This window comes from Bombina bombina, chromosome 3 (assembly GCF_027579735.1).
Source record: "Bombina bombina isolate aBomBom1 chromosome 3, aBomBom1.pri, whole genome shotgun sequence".
Lineage (NCBI taxonomy): Eukaryota > Metazoa > Chordata > Amphibia > Anura > Bombinatoridae > Bombina > Bombina bombina.
The window spans coordinates 396,516,668-396,529,399 of NC_069501.1; the positions used below are offsets into that span (position 1 = coordinate 396,516,668).

At 35.7% G+C, this 12,732-nt stretch overlaps 1 protein-coding gene and 1 long non-coding RNA gene across 3 annotated transcripts in view; one reads left to right on the forward strand and one right to left on the reverse strand.

Moving 5' to 3' along the window:
* Nucleotides 1-794: 794 nt before the first annotated feature.
* Nucleotides 795-5,136, reverse strand: LOC128651665 (uncharacterized). Its single transcript, XR_008401152.1, has 2 exons — nucleotides 5,060-5,136; nucleotides 795-1,474 (listed from the first exon to the last, which is right to left on the reverse strand). It is a non-coding gene; the product is annotated as an uncharacterized LOC128651665 (long non-coding RNA).
* Nucleotides 5,137-5,197: 61 nt separating this feature from the next.
* Nucleotides 5,198-12,732, forward strand: part of NRAS (NRAS proto-oncogene, GTPase) — a 255,552-nt gene continuing 248,017 nt past the window's right edge. For both annotated transcript variants that reach the window (XM_053706558.1, XM_053706559.1), the window contains exon 1: nucleotides 5,198-5,334. Coding sequence is in view for 1 of the 2 variants with exons in the window: in XM_053706559.1 (XP_053562534.1) it covers nucleotides 5,296-5,334 (39 nt within the window). In the remaining variant the exon portion in view is untranslated. The remainder of the gene's footprint in view (nucleotides 5,335-12,732) is intronic.

Sequence of the window (12,732 nt, forward strand, 5' to 3'; positions counted from 1 at the left end):
TCAATATCATTTGGCTCATGCTAGATTGATTCTTTTAAAGGGACACTGAACCCAATATATTACTTTCATGATTCAGATAGCGCATGCAATTTTAAACAACTTTCTAATTTACTCCTATTATCAATTTGTCTTCGTTCTCTTGCTATCTTTATTTAAAAGCAGGAATGTAAATCTTAGCAGCCAGTCCATTTTAGGTTCAGCACCATGGATAGCGCTTGCTTATTGGAGGCTGGCATTTACCCACCAGTAAGCATAACCCAGGTTCTCAACCAAAAATGGGCCGGTTCCTATGCATTACATTCCTGCTTTTTAAATAAAGATAGCAAGAGAACGAAGACAGATTGATAATAGGAGTAAATTAGAAAGTTGCTTAAAATTGCATGCTCTATCTGAATCATGAAAGAAAAAAATTGGGTTTAGTGTCGCTTTAAGATAGAGGGATGCCCAATTAGCATAAAACAAGCCAAATGTGAGTGAGCCAAGATGCTGGCCGAATAAGGAGCTAACTTCAGCATTCGAATAAGAAGCTGGCCGAATAAGGAGCTAACTTCAGCTTCATACTATAGAGCCAATGACTAAAGACAAATGTGTGTAGCCACCACCTATGCCTTACTCCTAAATGCTATGTAAATATGCTGTTTAACACAGGATTCAAAGAGCATTTAAAATGTTCAATTCAACAGTAATATAAAGATAATCCCAGCGCCCACTAAACCTTATTGGCCCAGGGAGGTGATACCTAGCTATCACCTAGATACAGTGATAAGTGGAAAAGGAATTCCTAGGCGCCAAACTTTAGGAAGGCTAAGGTATACAAAGGTTTATTATAACATAGAGTACAGGATGTTAAAATAAGATACACTGTTTAAAATACAATGTTAAAAATACAATGTTTAAGAATACAAAGTTAAAAATAGCATGGATCCACGCTTGTACAATTGGTACTGAAAAATAAAATAATGGGTAAATAAGCAACTGTTACAACTTGCACAGTTAAAATCAGGAGTCACAACAATACCATGGGTGTTCTGCAAAGTGAAATATACAATTTTAGGAGTGTGCTAAAAATAATAAAACGATAAAACAATGACGAATATAGCAATCAAAGATGTGTCCAATATGTGTGGATAGTGTTCAAGTTAAAAAACAAAACGAAGTCTGGAAAAAATAATCCAAAACATGAAATCCAAGATAAATCTGCTGAGGTGCTCCTAAAAATGTGTATCCGGAAAGTGTTGGTGTTGTAGCAGATCTTTACGCTAGTGTCCAATAGAAAAAATATATATAAAAAATAATAATAAGTAAAAATAAATAATTGTTGATAGTGTCCAATGAAAAAATAATTAGTAGAAAAGTGTCCCTTGGTAGTGGTGATACCAGCCTAGGTAGGTAGAAGTGGTGAAGAGAAGGTGCAAAAATAGGAGAAAATTCAATGCAGAAAAAAATATATTTAAAAACTGTGGGAAGCAAAAACCTGTGAAGAAAAAGATAAAATACAATGTGTAGAAAGTTTACAATTTGTTCCTCCAACTGAAATAAGGCTTACCAGTGCTGTCTACGCGTTTCGGCCTTCTCTAGGCCTTTATCAAGACTGGTGTTTACTACATACTGATGGCCTTATATAGGGGTTGTGAGATTACAACCGGAAGTGCTTTGCATTGGCCATTTCCGGTTTGGCGAATTTTTATATATTCAAATAGTAAATAATAATAAATAATAAAGCCTGTTTTCTATAGTAATTGGTAGATAAGACAGTATTTTATTACTGTCACTACTTAGAGAGCTTTTGGTTCCAATCTGGTACGTTTCTATGAATCCTCCGTATCTCTATGACGTCACTTCCGGGAGGGGATTTATCATATGGGATTGTGTAATATATATCGTTGTATTGGTTTAGGTCAGTTACTTTTGTCATTTGTTATTTTAACTGACCCATAGTATATGGTCATATTTTGAAATGGAATTGTGCCGATTTTTATGTATATTTATTACCCGTTTTTCGAGTGCCCTGATTGGTCGTGACGTCAGAGCTTTGATCGAATCATTAATAGGCTAGACTGCAGTGTTAATCATTGGCGCAAATTCAATATACCCTCAGATTAATCTATGGTGTATTCAATGTATGTCGATCACAATACACCTAATGAATAATATACTAGATGTATACACAAAGAATTAGAGCACTGAGTGCTGCGGGACAAATGTGGTTCCATATTTATATCAAAGATGTATAATATACGAAACCAAAATCGAGATCGAAGAGCTGATTTGTGAATAATGCACTGGGTATCTCCAAAGGGAGTTAGAGCACAGAATGCTACAGGATATGTATAATTCTGTATTTATTTCAAAGATGTTTAATATATAAATCCCAAAATGAGGTTAGGAGCTAATTTATCTATGTGAGATAATATATGTTTATGAAATAATGTTTCTTACTCTTTATATTATATATGGTTATCCTTACGATAACAATACGATGAAATAATATGGTAAAAAATCATGCCTTGGTTATTAGTTTTCTCGTGGGTGGGGATGTATATTTAAAGATACAAAAAATGACTTATGTTATATTCCTTAATTTGTATGGTGTGTTCCTTAATTTGTATCCCAATGTGATATCGGTATCTCTATGTTACTCCTGTACGATTATATATGTAATCATATAGAAAAAGAAGGGAGATAAATTGTGATTAATCTCAAAGGTTATCCTTTTAGATTTGTGAAGTGTTCAAATCATCATATGTTGTGGGTTAATGTCATATGATAATCTCTTTGTTAAAGCTCACGATGATGATATTTGGTATGGTATTTCAAGGTATAACAGTGGCAGTGGCGTAGCGTGGGGGGGGGGGGCAACAGGGGCGGTTGCCCCGGGCGCATAATTCTGAGGGGCGCTTTCAGCCTCAACTTAGCAAAGGGAAGAAGGGAGGCTAAAAATTCTGACAGGCCCCCAGCTCTGTTCTGCGACCCCTCAGGAATGTGGTGATGCCGCGACTAAGGTAAGGTGTCAGGACCAGACTTAATTATAGCCCTGTTTTTGCCTGATACTAGCAACACGTAAAATGCAGCTTAATTACGGTTCTATTATTACCCAACAAGTAAGTTCCCTTCCAACAAAGAACCCAGAGCCAGAATGCCATGCATTGCCTGGGGCACTTTTTAAGGATCTCTAAGCAGAGGTGGGGGGGAGGAATCCTTAAAAAGTGCAATAAATCTCTTTCAAACCCGTGGCACTGGTGGCAGCATGGCTGGGCTCTGCCTTTCTGTTAACCCCAGTTACCTAGTTATTGGGATGGTGGGGTGATCAGAGACCATACTTTCATGTTTGACCAGATTCTGATTACCCACTTACGCCATCTTGTCCTTGCACAAAAAAGTATATTTGTGACAGTTGACAAAAATGTTTCCTGTATTTGATTTTTCCCCTCCATGATCTTCCTAGGGCAGAAGTAGATTTAGGGATTTGTGTGCTGTCTGGCACCAGGATTGTGCTGCTCACCAGGCATTTCACTGTGTTTGTCTCCTATCAAAGAAGTCCTATGAATTCACCATCTTGAATCTATTTCTTGCTGGACTCCTGAGGTGTGGACTTTTACAACCTTATGTAACAGCTGCCAAACCTGTGTGTCCCCTTTTCCTCTTTTTAACAACTTACCAAAAACCTATTGCACCACATATACAATATGGGTTGCTGCAATGTGGGGGTGGGGGCACCCTGTGGTCTGCAGTATTTGTACCATGAAGTTTTACAGATCAGGACATGTCACCACCAGATGGGGGTTAAGGGGGGCTTTCCCCCATGTGTAAAACGAGAATAAATCTTAAAATTTAATATTGTATATATTTGCCCAGCTCTGGAGAGCTGCAGACAGGGTTTGATCACAGGGGGATAGCACATAATGCTTGCAGGCTTCACCCACTGCCTCTTGCATTGCCAATATATTATTTTCATGGCTTTGTTTGTAAGGCACTACTGATTAGTAGCTGCTTATGACAAGGGACATATTTTGGGGATATGGGTATCAGCAGCAATAACTGTTAGTTATCCAGTAAAGATGGTTAAGGGGGCATTTTGTGGGAGAGGAGACAGTGTCCCTTGCTTTATGTGATCTACCAGGCTTGGGTCTTTGCTTGGTTTGTCCCAAATGTAAGAAGAAGGAAGCAGCATATCTAAAATGGGGATGGGGGGGGGGGGCGCAATACTTGCCTTGCCCTGGGCACTGACAACCCACGCTACGCCACTGAACAGTGGTACCTGACTGATTCTATTTGTGTTATGAGAATAATCTGTTGTAGCGAATAATGAAAAACTAATCTCTAATCATATTGTGTGTATACATCCGTTTGTGTGTCACTTTTAGCTCCAGGTTCTGGATAGAGTCAATACTTAGTGTGGGCATATTACATGGCTGACACACTCGTAATTATCCTTATCTGAGGACAAGTGATCACAAGCTGGGGCTAGAATGAACGAAATATACTTATAGACCGGATTCTTATTGTGTTATGTACAGCTCAAAGTATAATTCAAAGAGCAATTCACTAGATGCAATTAATATCAATAAGCCGATTTTTAAGGGGGGATAAGTGTCCTATATGTTTGTATTCGCAAAGTGTCAGAGATATGTTAAATAGATGGATTTTGGCTAAGTTTTGGCATAATAAGAATAATTTGCCTAAGTGTCAGAGAAATGTTAAATATGTTAAGGAGCTAACTTCAGCATTCGAATAAGAAGCTGGCCGAATAAGGAGCTAACTTCAGCTTCATACTATAGAGCCAATGACTAAAGACAAATGTGTGTAGCCACCACCTATGCCTTACTCCTAAACGCTATGTAAATATGCTGTTTAACACAGGAATCAAAGAGCATTTAAAATGTTCAATTCACAAGTGTTTTAAAATTCCGTGCGCTATCATCCGAAACAAGAACGTTGAATTATTTAATGGTAATAAAAATCGTACAAATGTTCAGTCAGTTGGTGATATTTTTAAGTGACGTTATCACCAGCAGCTAAGTACAATTATATTTCAGAAAACGCTTGGATAGTTGGATACCTGTACACGTTCCTTCCTCAACACACACGCATGTTTTAACAATTACATAAGGTATTCTCTTTAGAACTCAAAGCGAGTCTTGGAACGCAAAAGGAAGGGCGTGAGTTCTCGCGAGTTTTTGGTATGTGGACGCGGAAGTAAGTAAGGCACAGAGATGGTGGGTGCGCCAAGTAAGTTAGGGAGATCTTGGGAGAGATGACCTAGGAGTGGCTAGAGATTCGGAATACGGTCGGTGTATGGACCAGGAGTGGGCGGACAGGTGCTTGGATTGGAGGGTGAGTAATGCAGATCAGCTTGTAATCACCTATACTGTATAGCAGACGGCTGGTGAATCAACCTCCCGCAGTTAGTGAGTGTTAATACTGCTTGTGTAGGTGACTGTTCTGTAATGCATGTTTATTCTGCTAGAAACGCGAATTGCTATGACCCAGTCTCATGTGCTTTTGAAAGTTTACCCATTCCTGGTCACCTCGGATAATTTTCATCTTTGTATCCATTTTTTTAAAATTTGTATTACTATTTTGAATGAAAACTGATATATATATATATATATATATATATATATATATATATATATATATATAATTTCAGTTTTCATTCAAAATACTAATTTCACATCTATTTTACCATCAATATAATTTTAAACTTACTTTTTGTTATTTTATTGTGCCCATTAGATTCTTATGGTGTATTCTTTTATATCTTATAATCAAGCCATTCATGACAGTAATAATCACCTGCCATCACTTTTTAATGTTATTGCCAAACTATTACACCCTCATTCATTCAATTGTTCATGTTGCTTTTACCATGCGCTGTAATCAAAGCGACAAATACCTTACCAGTTTCATTATGAAATGCCAGTTTCTTCTCAATAACTCATATTTAACACTCATCCTTACTTTTCTTCTTCCACAGAGTAGTATTTTATATTTATGCTGTAGCAGTCTGTAGAATTCCACTCATTGTTGAAAACTATTAATTTAATTTGTAGCCGCATTCTGTTTTCCCATACTGTCTATTGTCAGACTCCAACATCTACTAGTTACTGTTCTTATAACCATATTGTAAGTTAAAATAAATTCAAGTAAAGAGACTTGGCAAAAAAAAATATTGGATTTGTATCTTACAGCTTGCAAGGCCTTAAAAGGATCCAACCGCACCAGGATACATTTTAGGTGCTGCTGACGGTAGAATGTGAGGGACACCATTGGGTGTCTTGGGGACTCTAAACAAGTGCGCTAGGTCCTTATTAAGGCGCCAGTGGCTCCTTGGTGCCAAGGTTTGTTAGGACCATTGGAGGGAATGGCGATTGTTCTCCTCTTATCGATCATCTATGTATGCCAAGGTCTGATATTTTAGGTGCTTTTTTCACTCTCTTAATGGCCATCTGTTTATTGGTCAATTAGTCAATCTTGAGTAGTTAGTGCCATTATAGTAAAAAAGAAAATGTCATGCTCTAATCCGTTTGAGCATGTAATTTGAAGGCTACAATAAGCAAGCTTAACCCAGGTTCTCAACCAAAAATGGGCCAGCTCCTAAGCTTTACATTGCTGCTTCTTAAATAAAGATAGCAAGAGAACGAAGAAAAATTAATAGAAGTAAATTAGAAAGTTGCCTAAAATGGCATGCCCTATCTGAATCATGAGAGAAACATATTGGGTTTAGTATCCCTTTTAACTATATAAAAATAACCATTGTAATAATTTACACTGTTCTATTTAAAGTCACTGTAAACTTGAGCATAATCGCTCAAGTCATAGGAAAGAATTTAAAAAATGAATGAAACTTTCATTCAACAAATGAGTAGTATATACCGTACTTATCTTCTGATATTTTCACCTTGTAATGATAGAACGGTAAGTGCCGTTCCTCCGCCCGCCATATTCGTCGATTGATTGACAGATGACATCTGCAATCCACTAATCGTTTCCCCCCGGCTGCTTTCTTTGTGTCAGCCAATGTGTTTAGTTAGGCCCCAGTAAAGCATTGCTCTCCAAAAAAGAATACCAAGAGAATGAATCAAATTTTATAATAGAGCATACAGTTTTCCGATTGACTTCCATCTGAAACACACAAGTTTCCGTTCATGATTATGTCCCTTTTAGGTCTATTTCTCAACTCTGTATGTTTATTTTATAACATTTTGCGGTGTAGAAGGGACATAATATTTCTGCAGAAATAAATTCAGTTTTGAGATCTACAAAACCAATAGTATGTGATATCTCCTAGATATAAATATTGCCCATTGTGAATGGATTAATAAGCAATAAAGTATTTTTTAATGAAGGTATGTACATTAGTTGTTTTTTTTAGACATAATGCTATTGCACACTTAAATGGATACTCAAGTCAAAATTAAACTTTCGCGATTCAGATAGAGCATGCATTTTTTTTTTTTTTAAATCTTTTTTTATTAATTTTTTTCACAGAATTTACAAAAAAAAAAAAAAGAAAAGAAAATGTGATTGGATATGTATGTTATTATAAACATTTGTATATTTGTCAAACCGATTATGTTATTTTGGGAGGATTCTCCACCCATTACCCTCTTTTTTCCCCCTCTTTCCCTTTTTCCTCAAACCCCATCTCCTTCTCCCCCCCAAACCCCTCCACTCTCTACCAGATATTGAGCAGAACCATTTCTGTATTTCTAAATGGAAAGATTAAATAATCAATTTCTCTAGTTGGAAAAATTCTAATAAATTTAGACCATTTTTGAAAAAAATTGCATATTTCCTTTTCTGAGTTCAGGTCTGTGGTCATTTGCTCCATTATTAGTTTTGTTTTTTTTAAATAATTCTTAACTTCTGTTATTGTTGGGGAGAATTTATTCTTCCAGTTCTTAAATATTTGATATCTAACGGCCAAAATGATTAGATTTATTATTTTAATTTCGTTTAGGGGAATTTTTTGACCTATCAAGAATATTATATCTTTTGGAGTAAATCTATGCACAGATATTTTAAGAACATTAAGTATCCAGAATTCTATTCTATTCCAGAATTGTTTTATCTTGGGGCATGTCCAAATCATGTGTATCAGATTTGCAGCCAGAAGACTACATTTTGGACATTTATTACAATTTTTATTCTTCCATTTGGCTCCTTTCTCGGGTGTATAGTAAGTTTGATAAATTAATTTTATATGAGACTCTCTCCAGGTCTCTGAGGTTGTGGCTTGAAAAAGCAATTGTATTGATCTTGTTACATGCTGCTTTGAGTCAATATAATCGAGTATAAGATCTGACCATTTAAGGGCTATAGTTTCAAGATTAGATATTTCAAACTGCGATGTTAAATATAGATAGCAAGTGGAAATAGAATGATGCCCTGCTTTGGCCAAAGTCGGCCAATTTTCAATTTTACCCCATGACCATTTCCCTGGAAATGTATTTAGAAGCTGTTGCACATAGTGTCTAGCTTGTAAGAATGCAAAAAAATCCCTATTGGTGAGATCAAATTCATGTTTCAGATCCTCAAAGGATCGAATGACTCCTGTTGTTGGGTTAATAAACTGGGCTACATAATAGAGACCCTTCCTTTGCCAATTTTTTAATATCGTTGATTGTGACCCCTCTTGATATTCTGGATTTCCAATAAACGTCTGGAGCTTTGGGATCTTTGTATTTACACCTATTTGTGCCCCGATCTTATTTCCAGGCCTGTAATATTACATATATTGACTTGAAAGCTTTTAATTGAGTCGGAATTGCTTTGAGATCTATATGTATTAAGCTTATAGGAGAGAAGGGATATATTATATTAGCCTCTAGTGTGTTATCCGTAAAGTAGTCTGATTCTGTTATCCAGTCAATTACAATACGTCCGAGAAAAGCTAAGTTATATGTACGCAGATCAGGGAGGGCTAATCCAAGAGCTTGTTTTGAGAAGGATAGTTTACGAAGTGCTATTCTTGGTTTCTTTGTTTGCCAGATAAATTGACGAATTGTTGTGTTTAGTTTCCTTAGATCATAAGATCTCAATAGAATAGGAAGATTTTGCAAGATATATAAAATTTTTGGCAGCAGCACCATTTTTAAACAATGCTATTCTTCCAGATAGTAATAAAGGAAGATTTTGCCAGTTTTTCATATGATTTGTGATTTGTGTCAAGATGGGGGGGACATTCAGGGGATACCATTTTTGAGGATCCGCCGAGATCATAATCCCCAGATATCTAAATGCCTCTGTAACTACCTTGAAAGGGACTTTTACCAGAGAGCTCTTTTTTTTTTTCAGCCACATCAGCTCAGATTTTGAGAAATTAACTTTATAGCCAGAAAATTGACCAAATAGCTTAATTATATTCATTAACTTAGGTATATTTAGATGAGTGTTAGCCATATATATTAATATATCATCGGCATATAGTGCCAGTTTCATCTCTTTTTTGTTAATCTTTATACCTTCAATGTGTTTTCTGACTTTAATAGCAAAGGGCTCAATTGCTAAGTCAAAAAGTAGCGGTGAAAGAGGACAGCCTTGCCGTGTCCCTCTCTCTATTTTAATTGTTTTCAGCACTGTTCCATTGATTATTAAACTGGTATAGGATTGAGCACATAGTTTTTTAATAAAATTTGGAAAATTATTATTGAATCCAAATCGATAGAGCGTATTCAGGATATGATCATGGTTCACTCTATCAAACGCTTTTTCTGCATCTATGGCTATAACTACTGCATCAAGTTGGTCATCCTTCTCTTGTATGTCACAGTTTTTGAAATAATCAATAGTAAGTAGTAATTGTCTTATTTTGGCTGAAGAGTTACGATTATAAAGAAACCCCGCTTGATCTTTATGGATACTTTTTGATTGTCCTTCCTGTAATCTTTTAGCCAAGATAGACATCAATATTTTATAATCTGAGTTTAGAAGGGCTATAGGCCTATACGATTCTTTTTTATTTGGGTCTTTCCCAGGTTTGAGTATGAGAGTAGTTTGGGATGCCGCAAAGTTACAAGAAATTGCCCTGTTATCTATATAATATGAGTTAAAAAGTTTTGTCAAATGAGGAACAAGAGTAGGGGCAAGTTTTTTATAGAGTTCATTAGGCAATGCATCAGGACCTGGAGATTTTGTGGATTTAAGAGATTGAATTGCTTGATTAACTTCACTTTCTAATATTTCTGAGTTTAATTTAAGATTAAATTCACTACTATTATATGGTAATATAATATCCTCCCAGAATGTCTCGTGTAAGCTACCGTCCGGGGATGGCAATGAATAAATTGTTTTGAAATAATGATAAAGAGTTGGAAATTTCTTCATGGGAGGTGATCAACTTACCATCTTCTTGTATAGCATCGATTATTGACGTCTGTCTACAGTTTTTTACTAGTTTAGAGAGTAACCTACCTGATTTATTGCCATATTTAAATAGATTTGCCTGATATTTTAAATCGGCTTGAGATGTAGTGGAAATTAAATGTGTATCACGTTCGTTTTTTGCCTTCAAATATCTCCTCCAATTGTCATTTGAGGAGACATTCAAGTATCTATTATAGGCGTTGGTAACAGCTGCCGTCACTTCACTTTCTCTCTGTCTCATGACCTTTTTGAGTTTGGCTACGTATGCGATATCGCCCCTTATCACTGCCTTTGCAGTTTCCCAGATCGTCTCAAAATTTGATACTGAGCCAATATTAAATTGAAAATATTCCTCAACTTTAGTTTTTAGCCAGTTATTGAATTTGGGATTTGAGTTTAAGTAATTTGGATAAAAGAAACAAGCTGTTTTTTTGTAAATATTTTTATTTGGAATATCTAACAATGTAGGCGCATGGTCAGAGATACATATTTCAGAAATTAAAGCTTTTGCTCCAATTTTAAATAGACTTTCACTAGTTAGTATAAGATCAATCCGGGAGAGTGATTTGAATGATTTAGAGTAGCATGTGTAATTCTTATCATCCGGATTTTGCCTTCTCCATATGTCTCTGACTGCTAAGTTGTGGAAAATAGAATTAAATAATTTTGCTTCAAGATTATCTTTTTTTTGTTTTTTTATGAGGATGACTTTGTCTCAGTCTATCTATAGGAAATCGTGGAGCCATGTTAAAGTCTCCTGCTAGAATTGTATGCCCTTCAGCCACCTGCAGAATTTGAGCCTGGAGAGAGTTCCAAAATTCTTGATCAATTTTATTAGGCGCGTATAGATTACATATAGTGTAGGTTGAGTCGGTTATTTTTATCTTTAAAATTATAAATCTGCTCTCAGGGTCAAGTATTGTTAATAATTTAGTATAATTTAGTTTTTTCCCTATTAAAATCGCCACTCCTTTTTTTCTATTAGGAGTTGGAGCAAAAATGGCTTCTGCTACCCAGGAGGATTTCAGTTTAATCGATTCTTCTGTGTTTAAATGTGTTTCTTGTAATAATGCTATAGTTGTATTTAATTTACGTAGGTGATTTAAAATAGTTTTCCGCTTTATTGGTGAGGAGATACCCCCGATGTTCCAAGAGGTAAATCTAATGTTTGGGTTCATATTTTTTTATTTAGTAGATAAAAGGAGCCAAAGAGTGCAAGGGAGAGAGGGAAAGGAGGGAGAGAAGAGGGAAGGAGGAGAGAAGGGAAAAAAAAAAAAGGGAAAAAGAGCTGCGTCACTAATTGTCTTATTTACATTTGGGGAGCAAAAATAGAAAAAAAATATTAAATACATTTTTACTTGAACCATTTTGACTGAAAAGAAATAAAAAAGGAAAAGAAAAGAATTCCTTAGTGGTTTTTAGGTCTATATTCAGCAAATTTTTCCTCAGCTTCTTTTGCTGAGTCAAAAAAAAAAGGTTTGTCCTTCTAGAGTTAGTTTAAGTCTAGCTGGATATATTACTGTGGCTTGCCACCCAGCATCTATCATCTTGCCGCAGATTGGGGACAACTCTCTCCTTTTTGTGGAGGTTTCAAATGAGAAATCTTGAAACAGTAGGATTTTAAAATTGTTATAGTATAATGGTTGTTTTTTACGATAGTGCTGTAAGAAAGATACTTTATCCTGATAATTCAGGAACCTCGCTATTATCGGTCTTGGTTTAGCAAGATCGCTTGAGGCATCTCGTGGTTTCCCCAATCTGTGAACTCTCTCAATGATATATGGTTGCTGCGGTGGGGGTATATTTAACAGTTGCGGTAACGTCTGAGTTATAATTTTTAATAGGTCCTCATTATGTCTGGTTTCTGGAAAACCTATAACCCTAAGGTTATTTCTTCTAGACCTGTTTTCCAAGTCTTCTAATTTAGTCTGGATTTTCATTATTTCGCATTGATTAGCTTCTGTTTTAGGAATGTATAGATTTGTGACATCTTCAATGTCTGAGATTCGTTGTTCGATTTCTTGCAATCTACTAGAAAATTGTTTTATTTCTGTTGTTAAGGTTAGAATGTCTTGTTTAATCTGTTTTCAATAATTCGAATTTGGGGTTCATGGCTTCCATTATGCTAGAAACTAAAGCTTGTGTGTCTAGCGTAGGTGTAAAATTTTGAATTTTTGCAGTGTTTTCTATCTGAGCTTCTGCTGGGCTATCTATAAGAGTTTTGTTTTTTCGTTCCCTCTGTTTAGCTGCCATACCTGGATTGTGCTTAGGTGTAAAGGAGGGTGATGTAATAAATTTATCCATAAACAGTGATAATCAGTGATAGTGCACAACAATCTTTAAAAAAGGAAAGTAAGCAGGGAA